The 18584-nt window shown below is 51.7% G+C and overlaps 2 protein-coding genes across 4 annotated transcripts in view; one reads left to right on the top strand and one right to left on the bottom strand.

The window, feature by feature from the left end:
- Nucleotides 1–2564: 2564 nt before the first annotated feature.
- Nucleotides 2565–6750, top strand: LOC105756202 (formin-like protein 5). Its single transcript, XM_012555040.1, has 7 exons — nucleotides 2565–2661; nucleotides 2807–3627; nucleotides 3795–3897; nucleotides 4094–4173; nucleotides 5249–5427; nucleotides 5611–5685; nucleotides 6636–6750. The coding sequence occupies exons 1-7, from the start codon at nucleotides 2565–2567 to the stop codon at nucleotides 6748–6750; spliced, it is 1470 nt and encodes a 489-aa protein (XP_012410494.1).
- Nucleotides 6751–16030: 9280 nt separating this feature from the next.
- PTPN9 (protein tyrosine phosphatase non-receptor type 9) overlaps nucleotides 16031–18584 on the bottom strand; it is a 91389-nt gene continuing 88835 nt past the window's right edge. For 2 of the 3 annotated variants that reach the window (XM_023729837.1, XM_023729838.1), the window contains one exon: nucleotides 16031–18084. In XM_023729837.1, the coding sequence (XP_023585605.1) occupies nucleotides 17870–18084 (215 nt within the window). In that variant the 3' untranslated portion in view covers nucleotides 16031–17869. The remainder of the gene's footprint in view (nucleotides 18085–18584) is intronic. The other variant, XM_004374759.3, reaches the window with a different exon arrangement.

Below are 18584 nucleotides of genomic sequence, written 5' to 3' on the forward strand. Positions count from 1 at the left end.
TCAAACACTCTGGAAGAGAGACTTCGATTACATGCCAATTTTAACATGACGCCACTCATTCTAACAAACATTCCAAAGCAAGCATTTCTGGGAGGACTCTGAGTGAGTTGTCTAGGAACATTTAACAACTCAATTCAACTGGACCTATGATTTCAGACTTCTCTCTCCTGTTTCTCATTCAGTGCCCCTCTTTCTCCACCTAGAGGTGGGCTATCCTTTGAATTCCTTATAGCATTCTGTATTTTATGGCACTCAACTCACCCTGATTTGCAGTAAAATCATCATGTGTATACTTGCCTCTCCTTGCAAGACTGTAAGCTTCTCGGGGACCAAGACTTCTAGTGCCAGGCCAGAGCCATTTAAGCAGGTGGTCAATAAATGCATATAGACTCAAATCACCTTTAGAGTCTGCGTCCCAATCGTTTCCCTCGAACCTGCTTCAAAAGCACACTGCTCCTTCCCATTAGCCTGTCACTGTTCTCAGACGAGAGGCAGTCAAAGTGCAGGGTTAAGAGCATGGGCTCTGGAATCAGACTGCCTAGATTCAGATCCTGGCCGTGCCACTTACAATACGACTAACTTCTCTGTGCCACTGTTTCCTCATCATTAAAATGTGGATTTCACACCACCCACCTGTCATAATGATTAAATGGGATAATAAAGGTATAGTGCATAACACTGTCTGGGACATAGTAAGGGCTCAATAAATATAAGCTTATTACTCAAGGGGGAGAACAGGGCATAGTTTGAAAAAGCACTACTATTATCTTCCTAAGAACCTACAAAAAGTAAAACTTAACAAACTCTTGCCTGGTGGAGTTACCCAGAATAGTGAGAAAGCTTTGAAAAGCACTGCTCAAGAGTACTAAATGCCATGGACGTAACCTTTTAATTCCAACTAAAATTCACAAGCACTCACATGTGGCCTGCACAGCTCTCTGGTGTCTTATCTATTTGCACTCAAGATACAAAGGGGACTATGCTTTGCCAGGAATCTTATCAAATTACTACACATTCCTCTCCTTAAGAAAAAAATCTTACTCTTTAGGTGACCTACCAAAACCTTCTTAATTACAAAATGCCAATCTATCTAGGGTCTTTAACTGAGCAAAACTATAGTATATAAGACTGACATTTGGAGAGACAAGATGCACTTATGAAATGCCTAATACAGCATAACCAGGTCCTTACTTGAATCTTTAAAGTCTGTATGGGACTTGTGACCTTGGCTCACCAACTAGACAACACATCCTTTACAGGCAGGAACCAGGTCTTCTGTTTTCCAGCACACAACACTGCAAACGGGAATAACTATGTGTTGACCAAATTTTCCTCAATGGTAAATCGTCCTCCACTATCTTTGACAGTTTACAGCATCACAAAAAACACACAGGTTTTCTGTCTCCACCAATTCCATTACAGTCACCATTAATCAAACTAAAATGCTACTGCTGCCATTGCTACTTCCTTGGCTGAAAAGGTGGGACTTTCCCTATTTATATGCGTACAGCACAGGGCACCAAACTCTCAGCCCTACCTGAAAACCTAACTTCATCCCAGATAGCTGACTATACAGGGCTTACTCAGATGTTAGCGCATAAACAAGCATTCGCTCCCTGTTTATTGCCTTTTAAAAGCTCGTGAAAAATGTAAAAAAAAAAACTTGAGATTAAGTAATTTCCCTTAATAATGAACTTACCAAGTCAGCAACCTAATTTAATGTGGTTCTGCATACATTAAACCTGAAATGTTCTAAGCACAACTCCCCAACACAGGCTGGAGAACAATGTCACAGAAGTCACACACAGAAGGCTAGACTACTTAACTTCACCCTAACCCCAAAACCAAACCCCGTTGCCTTTGAGTCGATTCCGACTCACAGCGACCCTACAGGACAAAGTAGAACTGTCCCATAGGGTTTCCAAGGACCGGCTGGTGGATTCGAACTGCCGGTCTTTTGGTTAGCAGCCAAGCTAACCCGGGATCCCAACTTCACCCTACTCTCTGTAAGAAAAAAGGGCAACAACACTACGTTTTATACGATATAAAGTGGTCTATATGGTTTAACAGAATTACATAAAACCAGAAAAGGAAAACTTTTCAAGAACACCTATAGTTACTTATTGCAACGTATTTCTTTGGGAAACTAAGTTTATATAGCAGAACCATCTGCACAATGAAAGCATTCAAAAACGCATGAGTCGAAGAAATCGGAGTATTTTATTCAGTCTCTTGAGTTTTTCTAAAAGTCACCACATTTTATAAGCAGATCCGGTTTGAGAGCAGAATGTAAATCCAACCCTTCCTTTTATAAATCTCAGCCTCCTGAAGAGTAGGAGCTTCCATTTGCCTCTTCATGGCTAAATGGGTTTGAAGTCCTAAGGCACCTGAACAGTCGCCAAGTCTAGCTAACTACGCACCACCCCAATGGCTCAAACGAAGCCCCGCCTCGTACGGCCACGGTAACTGAACATGAAGGGAACTCCAGGAAAGGTTGTCCCCGGCCACACTTCTAGTCTCTGATGACTCTCTGCCCCTCCCCCCACCATCACAGCCGCGGAAGCATGGTCAAGAGCACGAGCCGCACTCGATCGCCCAGAATCTTCCGAAAGGACCTTGAGCAACCTCGCGCCAACAACTACAGCCAAGAGGGGCGTAGCGGTAACCCTGGCCCGACTTTCCCGGCTGCACGGTGCCATCCACGCCGCATGGAGCAAAACCGAGACAACACCTCTGGCACCCGGCCCTAGTGCCCCAGGCAGAAGGCATGGCCGAGACACAAGAGTAAGTCCCGACACCTCCACAGCTCCCAGTCAACAGGGCTCCTCCCACCCCACGGAAACACAGGGCGGGGCAGATGTAGGCGCCGCGACTACCAGCCAGATCCAACAGCGGGCTTTCCCGAGCCCCGCCTCACTTGCCAAGGAGGCGGAAACTCGGGGAGAGGGGCGGCCAAGGGGAGTGGCATGGCCGCTCCGCACGGCCTCTCCGGCCAACCGGATCCCGAGAAGGCGGAGGAACTCGGACTTCACGCCCCCTTCCCTGCCTCGCCCTGAAAGCACACGCGGGAGACCCCCTACCCGTCCCCCACCTCAGCAGGCCAGAGCGCGGCCCCCCGCCCGAGGCCCCGCCCACCTCAGGCGGACAGGGGGTGGTCTGCGGCAAACAGCACTTAGCGCGAGGCCGGCCCCGCCTCTTCCTCCACAATCGCACGCGCGCGCCGGCCCCGCCCCTGAGCGGCGGCGCGAGAGCCCGCCCCCTCCGCGCGCACCGGGACTACGCTCTCCTCCCCCTCCCGCACCGAGAGCTACCCCGCTCCGCCCCCCCCCCCCCCTCACACATCCACACACCTCCCGCCCGCCTTCTCTACGGGAAGCCGGGGAGGTCAGCCCCCCTAAAAACACACACCCTCGAGTCCGGCGTTACCCGCCACCTAAACTCTCCCCCCACCCCCGACCCCTGGCCAGCGTGCTCTCACCGCAAAGCTGCTTCAGCCGCTCGTCACTGTGTGTCCCTCTCAGCGTGAGCCTCGGGCTCAGCAGGGAGGCCCTGAGAACGGCGCGGGGCGCAGGCCCGCCGAAGCGGACTGGCAGCCTCCTCTCCACTAAGAAGCGGCCACAGACCCCGGTGCCCAGCCTGGGGAAGAGGGAGGGAGGGAGGGAGGGAGGGAGGGAAACTCCAAGGGGGGAAGGGGAGGGGAGGAAGATGGAGAAACCGTCTTCGCCGCCTCTACCGCCTCGGCCGCTTCTCTGTTACCCGGGAAATCCCGCCCACTCTCCCGGCCCGCCCCGCAGAGGGAAGACTCAACTTCGTCCCGCCACAGGCCGCAGCATCCGCCCGTCAAAGATTCAGCCAATCGCTACGCCCCGTCTGCTGACTCCCCGCCCCTTCCCACCGGCTGGAAGGGGAGGGGGAGCCGCTCACCTTCTCCACGCCCCTATTGGCGGGGAGCTTCCCCAACTCAACCCCGCCTATTGGAGAGGGATCGCTGAATCCCACCCCCAAGTCGCAACACTATTGGAGGAAGCATGGAAGCTCTTTACGTCTCATTGGAGGACACTACATATCCCGCCCCATACTGTCTCACTCACAGGCCCAACAAGTCGGCTCCCGCCCCCGCCGGTCATAGCATTGGAAGGCGGCTATCCCGGGCTCTCCCACCGCCCCAAGAAGGTAAGTAACCGATGTGGGGTAAAATGTCCGTAAGTGAAATAGGCTCCTCCTACCCCACTGCCGGGCCAGGCCCCACCCCTAACCCTCGGATTCGATAGCTTGGCGCCGGTGGGAGCCGCCATAGGTCAGGACGCACGTCTAGGAAGGAGCTGACTCCGCCCTGCGCGAGGAGGCTGGACCTTAGCAGTCCTTTTGTGGAATGTTTACACTAGAGACTGAAGCTCAGAGTTCCACGGCCCGAGACTGCGGATGGCGCGGAGATCAGCATCCGATATACCACGTCCTGGGATTTGAAGAGGAAAGGCAGCACATTACCCCCTTGGAGGACCCACTTACCAAAAAATGAAAGAGAACCTTATCCTTCCCATCCAATTCTCTCCTTACACTTTACATTTCCGCACAGTGCCTCCTAGAAAACACAAATATATATCCAGAGCAGCCGGCAGCTCCTTTCAGCCAGTAGCGTACAAAATTAAGGGCTGGAAACCTAAGCCAGAAAATAGCCCCAGGGATTGCCAGCCCGCCACTAGAGCTGGCAGCTTACTCCTAACTCTGACACTCCCTAAACCTGAGTATGCAGTCCTAAGAGGGAGGAGATAACCAAAAGAAAGGCAGGGCCCTAGCAGCCGCCGCCCTGGCAAGCCTCCGGGAGGCGGAGCGTGAGATGTAAGACATTCGCGATCTCCCGGGTAGGTCTGAAGGCGTCCTCAGACTCAAGGACTGAGGAGGGAGAGGTAAAGACCAAAACAGACCACGGCAGAAATGAACCTTGAGGATATATCTACACTTGATAAAGGATAAAAATTAGCTGGGGGCAAAAGATAAGAACTGTTGTTCTCTTCCTCCTCGGCTAAAGAGCGTTAATAGCAATCCCTTGACCCTTTCGATGTAGGTAATAGTGCCTCGAACACACCAGGAGACAAAGTGCTTACGATACCTAGGTTACTTTTTTTCATTCACCAATAGAGCTGAGGACTGACGCTGGCCTTGGTTTTGGGGGCGCTCTAGCAGCACCAGGAAAAGGGGCGGGACTAGAGCGTTCCCGCTCACTCCTGCAAAACGCTACTCCTCACAGAGAGGCGGATGTGTCTCGAACTGGCAGGCCACAGGGAATCTGTTCCTAGGTCCTCCTACCCTGTCCTCCCTCCTCAATCCAGCAGAGACGGCCAGAAACGAGCGCTGGCAACAGGTGGGCCTGACTCCAAGGATGGTTCAGAGCCGCGAGGCCACGGCAGCGAATTGTGAACTCCACAAGTAGCCGACAGGTGGGAGCAGCCTCGCCAAGGAGTCAAGCCTTGCGCCTGAACGGAGCTCTAAAAATAAGTCAGGTCGACGAAAGCAACCCCCGGGCCAAACCTCTCGGAGGTTACGAAGAAACGACATTTTGGCAGAACGGACCAAGAGATGCCTTTAACCTCGGGCCGGCCCCCTTCCCAGGACTGGATGCCGCAAGTCCTCCCAGCTGGACAAGGAGAACCACATCGAACCCAAGCCAGAAGTGGACTGCCTCTGGTCTTCTCTGCCCACAGGGAGACGAGCTGCCCCGAATCATGCCTAAGACTCCCAGGCCAACCCTAGACAGCCAACGACGCTAGCTACCTTGCTCTGTGAAGAAAAGACACTGCCAGCGTCCACAGCGATCTCTAGCTTAAGCTAATGACAATCTCCTGGAAGTCAAGGGGCCGCTAGTGTGCGAGAATAGCCAGGCAGCAGTCAGAACTTTAATACTTAGCCCCAGCCGGGAAGGGCAAATTTCACCCTCCTCCTCTCAAGTCCTGCAGAATCCCGGAGCTACGTCCCCCAAATCCACTCCACACGGTCATCCCCTAGTTGTACCACGAAGGCTACCAGATTTCGATTCTTGGAGGGATCTTTGTTGTGCCTTCTAGGCTCTCTCCCTTGCTCCCCCCCCCCCGCCCCACCAAGGGCGCCGAGCTCAGGACTTCCGGGCGGGAGGGCAGTTCGAAGAAGCCGGGCGGGCCCCATACATGTGCGAAGCGCGCACAAGAGCGAAGGGAGGGGGCAGGGACGAGGGGTTGGCTTTTTCCTCCTCCCAGCTCTCTCCGCCGGAGGAGGCGGAGCTATCCATTTCACCAATTAGAAATAGGGGTGGGACCTTGCGCTTCACGTAAGCCGCAGGAATCCTCCCTCCGCCCTTCACGGAAAAAAAATCCTAGCAACTTAAACTCCGGCCCGGCCTCCCGATAGGCGGAGCTCGGGAGAATGTCATCCAATTGGTAACCAAGAAGAGAAAGAGAGAGTCTCGCCCAGCCAGTGGAAAACAAGAGAAGGCGGAGCCTCTGGAGAAGCCCGAGGTGGGTGGATGAGACGGCCCCGCCCCTCAGCTACCCTCCTGGCCGGTTGCACAAGGCTCCGCCGGAGTGTAGTAAACAGGCTGGGCCAATGAGTGGAGGCAGGGGTAGCCCGGTGCTCCAGGGGTCCAGTCCCCTCGGCCTCCTCAGCCGGCGTCGCCCCGCCCGACCCCTGCAGTTCGCGCCCGCTTCCCGGCTCGCAGCCTGCCGGAGGCCGCCATCCCGACTGACAGGCGCGCTCCTCGCGCCCCTCCCCGACCGCTGATGCATTTCCTTTTCCCGATTCCAAGCGTGGAGTCTGTTTTCCCAGTTTCCGACCTTCACTGCCCCTTTCAGGCCACCCCCTCTAGGGCGCGCGCACACGTCCGCCCCCGCGCCCTATTCGAGGCCGAGCGGCCCGCAGCGGCACCTCGCGGGAAGGGGGAGCCCGACAGCGGCGCAGCCGGGGGAGGGGAAGGGAGCAGCAGCAGCAGCAGCAGCAGCAGCGCCGCCACCGCCGCCGCCGCCGCGGGGTGGGAGGGGAAGGAGGCAGCTCCATGTTTGCAAGGGGATCAGCTGGGGCTGCGGGTCGAAGCCGCCGAGTTCCTGGAGGTTTTCCAGACCCCCAGGCCGAGCTCCGCGCTGGTTCGCGGCCTGGCGGGTTCCGGCGCCGAACGCTAGCTCCACTGCCACGGCCCGTGAGTTCGGAGAGCCCCAACCGGCGCGCGGGGCTAATGCCGAAGCGCGGAGACTCTTTCCGGTGGCCTCTCCCGCCGCCGGCCGCCCCTCCCGCTAGTCCCGCGTTGCCCCCGCCCCCAGAGTCCTTAACAACCGCGGGCCTTCGGCGCCCGCGCCTCCCCGAGGCGCGCCCACCGCCACCTCCGACAAGTTTTCGGGCAGAAACAAAATCCCTGGGGCGGCTGCCGCCTTCGTGCAGCGTGATTAGCGGGGAAAGGCGCGGGCCTCGGCTCGCTTGCTAACTCCAGCTCTTGACCAACTCCAGGCGCCGCGGGCTCAGTGGGCCCGGCCGGCCGGCCTCGGGCCGCCGCCCCCTGCCGATCCCGCGCGCCGCAGCCTGGGCCTGGTTCCAGTCGGTGTACGGAATCCCCCATTTTTTCTTTACAAATTTTTTCGAAAGGGAGGGACATTCCAGGAGCAGGGAATCTCCTCCTGTCTACCCCTTCCCCATTCCGCCGCCGAAACCTACCGAAACCGACTGCTCGGTGAAATAAACTAGGCGGAGCGGCTGGCGCCCTGGCGACCCCGGGCCGAGCCGGCCCCCTCCCCACGTCTCCCGCCCGGCTTGGAAACACACACACTGGCAAGCGGGCGGCGCCAAGAGCTCTCCTTCCTGGCCTGCCCCTCGCCTCCCTCGGCCGCCGGACTCCGAGCCTCTCCCTGGCTCCGTCCCGCGGCCCCGTGGCGCCCGCACCGCGACGGGCTGGCCAAAACGAGCGGCCGGCAGACTAGCCCCCCAAACACCCGAGATTTGGGGGACCAAATTAAAAGCAGCTGTTTAACATACCTTCCGAGCCAGGCGAGGAGTCCTGAATGGGGGGGAACGCCCCCCACGGGCCATTGGCTCCCCAGTACTCACGTCAGTCATCCTGGGCCCTCCTCCTCTCTTCGCCCCGCCTCTTCCCCTTTATTACACGCCCCCTCCCTCCAAAAAAAAATATAAATAAACTCTCCGGGAGTGGGCAGCGCAACCATGGCAGAGGTCCCTATCTCTTCAGTCTTGGAGTGTGAGGCCCTCGGACTGGAGGGAAGCCTGCTGGGACTTGAGGATCCGCAGGTGGACCCGGAGGAAAAGGGAGCAGGGCTACCCGGCCCCCACTTCCTTCACACACACACCCTTTGGAGCTGGACAGAGGCGGGAAAGGGCACCCTAGCGCCTGACTGGAATATCTGGCTGTGACCTAACCGTGTCTGGCCCCCTCTCTTAGGAGCCTAAAAATGAGTGATGCAAGCGGAACCCCTGCATCCGGGACAACAGGCACTTGTCTGAGCACCTTCTGTGGGTGAGGCAGACACATTAATACCGCACCTGCTGCTGGGTGCGTTCACAGAGGCTAGATGAGATGCTCACTCCACACTGTCCAAGGAGTCCTGGTCCAGCCGAAGAGATGATACAGAAAGCGCTAACTCAAGACAGCAATGTGTACATAAATAGACATCTCTAGGCGCTCAGAGAAGGGAGATTTCTTCCAGCTGAAGGAAAATTAGGAAAGGTTTCATGGAGACATTCAAGTTGGGTGTCACAGGAGATTTCATCAGGCAGAAATGAAAGGGCAAAAAGTCATTTTCAGCAAAGGGCACAAAGTGGTAGGTGCAAGCATTGTTAAGGTCCTTCAAGTGTAGCTGGAGTAGTTAATGAAAATTAAAGTTGGAAAGATGGGACCAAACAGAGGAAGGCTTTTAATACCTGGTTAAAATGCTTGGAACTGCACAACTCAATGTTTCTGAGCAGGATGATCACAGGACCACACAAAAGGCCCAGAATTCTGGTCTAAGATGCTCAAAGTCACAGCAGCTTGATGGGTTCTGAGGGTAAACTAAGTGAGGAGTGCCTATAGGCAGCAAGGCTAGGCCCAAGGCTGTTGTAATGATGGGTTGGAAACTACAGGAGGCACATTATAGCACTCAAGTCAAAGCCCTGACTCAGATTCTTCCCTGCATTATTTGCTGTGTTTGTCATAACTCCCAACCAAAAGGAACTCCGGGTGGGGGTGGGGCGGGGGCAGCCCACATGCCTGTGTTTAATAGAACTGAGCCTGTGGTCAAGGCCCAAAATGTGTGAGCAAGAAAGACCTGTTGATTGAGGCAGCCCTAACCGCATGTAGGCAGTGAGGAAAGGAAATTGGTATGGATGAGGTGGGATGTGCAGAATATGAAGGGCCTTGGAGGCCTGTGAGCAAAATAGGTGCTTGCTGCTGTTTAGGAGGCTGCCCTGACAGTGGAGGTGCGCTGTTTAACGAGGACCGGACTGGGGCAATGGCAGTGGGGAAGAGAGTAATAAAATAGATGTGTTTGACAAAGACTCAAGGGGAGTGGTTGACTGGTTCATTGTAGGTAGTGGAGGGAAGGAAGTAACCAGTGGCCTGCTGTGTGAGGAGGTATGTGAAGAATTTGTGGCCAGTGGTTGGGTAATGTGGGTTCTAAGCCTAGCATGGCCAGTGACTGGTGATATATCCTTAGGCAAGTCCTTTCTCCCTCTGGACCTGTTTTTCCCCTGTGAAATACGAGTGGAAATTGGAGTAGAAAGACATCCCCTAAAGACCCTTCCCTCTCTCAGAGAGTCCATGTACCTGCCCCAGGTGTTCGTGTGTTGGGGGAGGGGAGTCTTCCACTAAACAAAGAAGGCAGGTAGGAAGAAGTGCTAATTTGGGAAATGTAGTGGGTCACCCCAGGCATCTCAGCTGGTGGACCACTGAGGGGAAAGGTGTAGAGGGGGAAAGGCCAGATGAGGACTGTGTGTTTAGTAGGAGGCCCAGGACCTGGCAGGACCATGGAGGTCAAGTTTCACTCTCAGAACAGGGGCTCGCTAGGGTGACGACCAGAGACCCCTGGATGTCTGGAGCCCCCATCTCAGATTCTTGCTGTATTACCAAGGAGCTCTGCCCTTGCTGAAGGCATAATGGATACCAACTGTGTCAATGTGGGATGAAGCAGAGGGCTAGAGCAGTAAGAACACTAGCTTGGAAGTTGAGCCCCGTGGTCCCCACTCAGTCCGTTATTATCTGTGGATCAGCCTCCCCTCTAGTACAAGAGGATAACATAATCCTTGCCCTGCTGTTCTCAGGCTTGTTATGATGATAAAACGCACTTTAATACGCCTGAGGTTCTGTGCTTCTGTGGAGACTAAAGACCCAAGCATTTGACTGAGCCTGGGCAGCAAGTGGTGTGTTGTGGATGAAATTACTTATGAAGCATTTGCAACTAGAACAGCTACCCCTACTCAGAGAACTAGGTTTCCCTGACATTCGCAGCCCTAAGTGCACCACCTTGTTGGGGACTCCCCCCTCAACATCCCTAAGCTGAGCTCAGGAGGTCACTTGGAAGGAGTCCAGTGATTTTTTCTGACTCAGTACATTGATGCCTGCACAGCCAACCCCAGCCTCTTTGAGAAAGCGAATATTTGATTTGGTGACATTGGCCCTCCAGCTGCACTGAGTGTTTCATCCGCATCCCCCTCCATGCCAGTGACAACAGAGCTGCGAATGGATCTGGGTAAGGGCCCTCCTTGGGGAAATCATGTTGGGATGCCAGGTTCTGATTCCCAGGAGGCCTCTTTTGTGTGAAACATCCCACAAGTTTTTTGAGTTAGGGATTCTTAACCTTATTTTTCAGATGAGCAAACTGAGGCTCAGAGCAGTAGACTGACATTCCCATGTCAAGTAGCCAAGACAAGTCTATCCAGCCCAAAGCCTGAGCTTTGTCCCCACATGCTGTCTCTGTACACACTGCTGCCTGAGATGAGCTCCAGGCTGGGACCCCTGCAGAAAAGTCTCCCCTCTTGCTCCACACTTCTCACCTCCCTAAGAGCAGTTTGTCCCCAAATAGTTCATTTCTAGCTTTTTCAAAAAACATTATCATCCTCAAAACAGCAAGATTTGTCTTCCAATCACACACATCCACACAGCCCTCAGCTCACAACACATATACTCAAAACTACCACACCTTCTGACATCCACAATCTCACACACACAAACACCCTCATTCACAAAAAGGACTCATTCACAGTTCATTAGGTTGCTTGTGGTGATAAAAAGACATTCAGAGCCTGCACTTCTATGCCCTGCTGACAGAACCTCTGGCAGCTATAGAAGGCAGCCATAGCCTGCTTGGAAATATCCAGGTAAGAAGCATTTGAGGCTTTATGCTGGAATCTGAGGCTAGCTCCCCACCCCCACCCCAAAGCACCCTATAGGTTCAAGGGGAAAAGTTCAAGCTATTGGTCAGGATTCCAGTTCAGCCACTTCCTAGCTGGATGGCTTTATCCTTTCAGTTTATCTGTAACTAAGAATATCTACTTTAGTGGCCTGTTGTAACATTAAAGTATGCCTAGCATTTAGTCAAGAGTTCTCCCACCTTTTTCTTTATCCCATCCCCACCTCGTCCTCTCCTGGTCATTCAGATGCCAAGTCCCTGAAGCTGGAGTTCTAGCAGTGAGTCCAGGAGCAGGCCCAGAGGACCAAACAACCCTACTGTGTGAAGAAATTTCACTTCTCTGGCAACCAGCTGGCGTAGGATGTATATATTCCATTCTGATTTCTGAGTGGCCTTGGAGGCTCGGGAATTTTGAGTGGGTATTAAGACTGCCACTCTCTGCCTTGAACTGCCTTCCCCTCATTCAGCGTTAGTTTACCCCTCTGGGTTGCTTCCAGACCTAATCTGGAAAATCCATATCGTAACAGTCTATTCCCTCAGATTACCGGGATTTATGCTTTCAAAGTGTTTCCTCTGTATATCAGTTGTTTGGTGATTATTTTTTTTAAGCGGCAGATTCCTTTGTTCAAATGAAATCTTGAGAGGTCTAGTATGTAAGAGATAAAGATAGGGCTTGCTTTGGTTGAAGTGGCGGCAGTCAGAGCACTGTAGTCTCTACTTCGCCTTCCACTTGTGCCTCCCCTCCTCCTCCTGACAGACCCTGCCCCAAGAAGACAACTAGTGAACCCATGTTTCCAAATCTTGTTCATTCATCCCAGCCATTCCCCACCTCTCAACAGCCTGTGACAACCCAGCCTGGCCTTATCCTCAGGTTACCTCTGCCTATTGATCAGTAACATTGAGGGGCTTTTCTTCCTCTACCCATCTTCTAAATGTTGGTGGCCCCCACGGGTCTCCTCTCTTCTTGCCCTCCTCAGTCTTAGCTGATCCCACCCACTTCCAATGCTTATTACTTCTATCTAGACTAAGTCCCAAATTTACATTTCCAGTCCAGTATCTGCCCTGAACATTAGACTTCAACTGGCTTCTGGGCACAGGTAGTCATTAAAGGTCAAGGAGGTAAAACAGAGACCCCACAAGATGAAATGGCTGACCTCTGCTCAGTTGCACATCTGCTCAGTCCCAAGGCTTTTAAACTATATTGTGGCTTAGAGAAGTAGCCAGGTTTTAATGTGGGGGAGGAGTAGCAGAGAGTGAGCCTGGAGTGGGGGAGGGTTGCTGTGCCTTTTTTTTTGTTTGTTTTACTACTCTCTTAAATCTCACTGTCTTGCTTTCCTACTACCATAGTCATAATCTTAACAACTATCATGTATATATTACCCTAAATTCTTGAAAAGGCACCACATTTTCAGCCCCCATCCAACACTCCCAACTAGGATTCTAGAATAGTTAGCTTGGCCTCAGCCAGAAAATATTGGGTATTTAAGACTGCATCATCTCAGATTTAGCTTAGACAGGAGGAAGGATTTTATGATAGCTATGGTAAAGGGGTGGAGAAAGGTCAAACCCTGCAACAGGTTTTACAGAATGCTAGAATTTCTACTTGTGGAGAAGACCCCAGTCTTTCCTGTGGTCAGTCAAGAGCAGTGCACCCCAGAACACTTGATATTTACTGAGTAACTGCTGTGTGATGGTAACTATAGGGTACATACCTCCCAAGAGAAAATCTGGTTCCCTTGCCCTCAGGAGGTTCCCCTGTGGGAGCTTCAGCTCCAGCCCTAGGTAAGTTAACCATGGTCTGTGGGTAGTGACCAAGGCCGGAGACAAATCTGAGCCAAGATCAGGACTGGGAGCTCTGCGACCTTGGTCAATTCATTCCTTGGCTCTGAGTTACCCTGTCTGCCCCACATGCAGCAGCAGTAAGGAAGCCTTAAAGGCTGAGGCCTATGGGCTGGTCTTGAGGAAGGCAGGGAGACTTGACTTGCTTTCCATCCAAATTGGGGACCTAGTGGGAAGGAAAGTGAGGGAATACGGAGAAGTGGCAGCAGCTTGAAAGAAGAGACTTTGAAAATAAGCTCAAGTAGGAGCCAACCCAAGTGGAGAAGTGCAGGCCTGATAGTTCCTCTGCGTGTCTTCCCACTGCCCAACAACGAACTAAACCCTCAGAGTCACAGGGCTCTTAGGACCATCTACTGCAGCTTCTTCTGGGACTTGGCATGTGTTGAGTGGTGAGACCTCAAAACTACTAAAAAGTTGAGTCACTCCAGGAAGGCTTTTCTACCTGGTCAATGCCTCTTGGCTCACCTCTCTCTAGGTCTCTCTGATTTGTGAGAGGGGTGTGTGTGTTTGTGTCTTGTTGAAAGACTATGAGGGCAAGAGCCACATCTCCCTCATTTCAAGATGCTAAAATAGTCCAGTTCCCCTAGAACCAGTTCCACTCTGTCATTTATCTGCATACTGTCACATGGAAGCTGACAATGGTGGAACCCCTAGACTGAGACTGCTGAGGCACCCTTCCCCTCAAAGGTCCCATACTAACCAACCAAAAAAAAAACCCATTGCTGTCAAGTCAGTTCCAACTCATAGCGACCCCACAGGGTTTCCAAGGCTGTAAATCTCGATGGAAGCCAAATGCCACATCTCTTTTCCCACAGTCACTGGTGGTTTCAAAGCGCCAACCTTTCAGTTAGCAGTCGACCACTTTAACCACTGCACCATTAGGGCTCCTTATACTAGCTGACACGGATGGGCAAAATGAAGGCAGCAACAGGCACATGAGAGGAAAAGTGGGATTAACACTTGTGTTTGAAGAATTATATACCCTGGGAATGCTAGAGGGAGTAAAGCAAAAAACAGCAATCAAATCAGAAGCAGTTGCCTGCTTTTAGCTCGCGATGCTCTTTCCCCCTTGAACTCTAAGTCAGCTACACAATCTGGCATTTGATTGTGGGTTCTCTTGTTTTGTTCACTAAGTTGCCTGTGTGAGAGTCTTGACTCCTCAAACAGATTCTGGGTTCCTTTTCTGCTTTCCCCTTCCTTTACATCCTCTAATACACCTAGAATAAATAGGCTCACACTGAACATTATCTTCCCAATGGTAAAAGCTACAAGCAAACTATGGCAGTGGGGGGAAAGCTATTGATCCCTTTCTTTCAGAGTTTGCCTGAAAATTCAGAAGACATCAGTTTGAGTCAGGGACATGGACTCAGTGATTCCCATACCTGGCTCATCCTCAGTCCCTCAACCACCTACTGGGCAGAAACCGGGAATCTGCAGTTTAATGAAGCTCTGCAAGTGATAACCTCCTCACCAATCCTCAGATACACGAGGAACCCCTGCATAACTTCTGAATTTACAGAGCAGTTGGGTTACAGCCTCTTCAAATAAGTGACACTTCAAGTCTACCTCCTCCAGACCTTTTATTATTAAACTCATTCCCTACCTATTCCACGGAACCCCTAACCTCTCTGATTTCCCAGATTTCAGAGAATCTCTGTTCACCTCTTAGGCTTCCCCCCAAAAGAATGGAGGCTCTTCTGGGGCAAGGACTGGCTTAATACTTTGCTCCACACTTTAGCTCCTGATTAAGGTACGAAACTCAAGAAAAACTTGTTGGCAGACCAGGAGATGAATCCTTAGAGGCAGTCTAGTCTAAGAGTTAACAGCACATGGAATCAGATGGTTCAGATTGTTTGTGGCAAATGAACTTTCCTATGCCTCAGTTTTTTCTTCTGTCAATACCTACCTAAAAAGGTTGTTTTGAGGATGAATAATACCTAGAAAGCACCTTGAACAGTGCCTGAAATAGAGTAAGCACATAGTAAGTGTTAGCTCCTATCATTATTATTCAGAACACCCCAATATTTGCACTTTCTCTAGGACAGAACTGCCCATTGGGCAGGCTGTCACTGGCCAACATGGTCAAGAGTAGTTACGTGGTGTGGGGAGTGGTCTACAGGGATAAACCTTTTGGTTCCATTCTCAGAGAGATGCAAATGACTAAAGACTTTCCCACAGCACCAAAGACAAGCATACCCATACGTATAGGAGTTTCCCAGGGAGTATGACCTGTTTGGTACTCAGCAGTCCTGAGGCCCCTACACCAGGAGGTCCTATCTGGGAGAACCAGCCACCAACCCTAAGTCACCCTTCTAGTCCACTACATGCAACACGGGCTCAAGATCAACTAGCTGACTGATATGGCTGGAATCTAAGAACTGTTTATATTCTGGCCTCCAAAGGAAAAACACTGTCCTGATTTTTGAAAGACAGGTGCTAACAATGGAAAGACCAAAGACTTCATAAGCAGACCAACTTGAGCCCCAGTTCTAGAGCAACTATATAGAAATGGGGTAAGAATAGATAGGAGAAGGGAACAGAATAATATCTCACTGGATTGTTGTGAGGTTTGAAAGGGGGAATGGGAAAGAAAGTACTGTGCACAGACCTTGGCACCCAGCAAGGACTCAAATAATGCTGGTTCCCTTTGTTCTCCCAGAGCCAAGGCCATGACCTACTGACAAGGTGAGTAGCCTTCAGAACTGAAAACCTAAAATACTAAAGCCTTGGGCCCCTCCCTACCTCCCCATCCCTCCCAGACCACCTCCTGGGCCCCCTCCTCACTTCCCAGCCCCAGACTGCTAAATTGATGAAGCTAAAAGGGTTTGATCATGTCGGTATATTTATATGTAAATACAAAACTGTATCGCTGTAAGATATTGAATAAGAACATTTACAATTATTTCTGAATCTGACTCAGTTCACTGATGTTAAATACAAAATGAAGATTGTAAAAATAAGAATATACACATTCAAAGAGCTTATTACAGTATAAAATTATTGAGGTTTGATCAGCTGCCAACCTCATCTTCTGTGATAGGGGAAGAAGGTTTAGGGGTTCCTGGCATTTTCTTGGGAATGTGGAATACTGGGGACTCTGGATTCCATCCCGGGCACATCAGGCTGGGTGGGCTGGGAGCAAGCAGGGCGGGTTGGGTGGGTAGGAGGCAAACAGTGATTACAGGGGACCACCTCACCCAGCCAGGGGTTAAGGTTTTCATTGGCACAGAACCCACCTAGCTCAAGCTCAAGGGTCTGGCAGGCTAGTAGGCAGGGAGAAATGGGGCAAGTTGCATAAGGAAAGGAACACTCCAGCAAAAGAAAAAGAGGCCCCAGCTTGGATTCTCATAGTAGTTTCCTCTCCCTCAGACCTGGCCTCCCCCTTTTTACTTCTAAGACTTCGTACCGATTGCTTTTGGCTCTGGCTGCTCAGTGAGCTCAGCTCTACCTCCAGACCCCCATCTCTGAGGGACAGTGAGAGGGAGGAAAAGGTCTGGAATCACAGTGGAGGTCTGTTCCCAAAATTGGCAAAGTAAACAGAGAAAAATCATTAGATAAGGGCAATCCATGCTGAATTATGTCAGTGTCACCACAAACCAGTATTCTTGGCTTCAACAGGCAGCATCCTAAAGGGAGAAAAACCAGTTGCCGCTGAGTCAATTCCAACTCACAGCGACCCCATGTGTGTCAGAGTAGAGCTGCACTCCATAGGGTTTTCAATGGCTGATTTTTCAGAAGTAGATCACCAGGACTTTCTTCCATAGCGCCTCTGGGTGAACTCGAACCTCCAACCTTTCGGTTAGCTGAGTGCATTAACCGTTTGCACCACCCAGGGACTCCAGGGGGAGATAAGTCATTACTTAAGGATAAGGGTCTGTGGCAGGAGCATGAAGAGGGGATATGTGTGTGTCCTCTTCCACCACTCTGTGGTCTGACAATAGGAGACATAATCCCCAATCCCAGCTACTCCAGGATAAACAGCAGGGTCCAAGAAGCAAGCAGGCCTGAACTGCAACACAAAGCCCCCATGAACTTCTACAAAAGAGTATCTGTGTGTATATGTATTTATAGAATATGACCATATTATCACATACAATATATATTATATACACACGTACACATGGACCCATACAGATAAGTGCACATACACACACGCACACACACAGAATGACAGAAAAGACTGGAATACACGCCCTAGGTATAAAGGGGCTTGGCACTCGGGATGTTCTCTAGAATATGTAACTTGGTCAAGCTCTCTTGGGAGGAAGGAGGACGCTCACCAAACCTCCCCATCAAATTCTAGCAAAGGGAAGGAGTGGGAGACAGGAGACCTCAAGACGGAGAATGGCATTGGGAAGAGTGGGAGGCAGGTTCCTTCCCCACTTACCTCGGGGCCCCTGGCAAAAATCAATAGCCACAATTTGGTTTTAATAAGGCACAGTTCGATAGCAGGTGCTAGGAATTAAGAACACATTGCTGCTGGACCTTTCTAGTGGCAATTTTACCACATCTATCTAGCCAAAGGGAAAGGTTGCCTTGCGTGGACACGTGCGCCAGGAGTCACAAGAAAGAGGTTGGTCCATGGCTTCAGCGTAACTGATGGCAACCTATAGGCTCAGCAGTGTCCAGGGAAGTTTAAGGAAGGATGGCCAGCAGGTGGGAGGCTTGTGAGACAATTATTGACCCTCCACGGCCAGCAGGTTGTGGCTGGAAGGCACCATGCCCTCCCTCTCTGCGAACTCCAGGATGGCCTTGTAGCAAAAATAGTACTGCTCAGGGGTCTGGATGCTGAAGGCCCTCTGGGTCCTCATGCGGGACACCGTCTGGAACACATTAAGGGTGCCAAGTTCCTCCAGCTGTGCCAGGCAGATGTCCAGTGAGCAGAAGGTACCTGAAGAAGGAAGGAAGTGGTCACACCTGGTTTACCTCTCCTCTCTCCCTCCCCTCTACCAAATAACCCAAGTCAGACTGGATGAATGAATTCAAAGGCAAGTTGCCTCATGGCAGGAGGCCAGCTGGCCTTAGGCCTGAAAGGGAAGAGGAGGCCAGAGGGAGTGTTAGAGGCCAGAGAAATGAGACCTCTTGTCTCTCAGGACACACATGGGGGTACAGGTAGAATAAGTTGGAAGACGGCATAGACAAACTTCCTGCTTCAGTCCCAGACAGATAGATAGACAGCACTCCCACACCTGGGCCCTAAATGCCAGAGACTCTACAGCTTGCCCACGGAGGCCTAACACAAACCCATTGTTCCTGACTTTCTCCCAGAGGGAACTGTCAACTGAGGACAGCAGTCCCTGCAATGCACATCCTCTTAAGGCAAAGACTTCTAACTGGCTCCAGAGTGGAGAGCACAGCACAGCACGGAGTGGGGATCCCTCTGTGGGGAAG

Source organism: Trichechus manatus, unplaced genomic scaffold (assembly GCF_000243295.1).
Source record: "Trichechus manatus latirostris isolate Lorelei unplaced genomic scaffold, TriManLat1.0 scaffold00030, whole genome shotgun sequence".
NCBI lineage: Eukaryota > Metazoa > Chordata > Mammalia > Sirenia > Trichechidae > Trichechus > Trichechus manatus.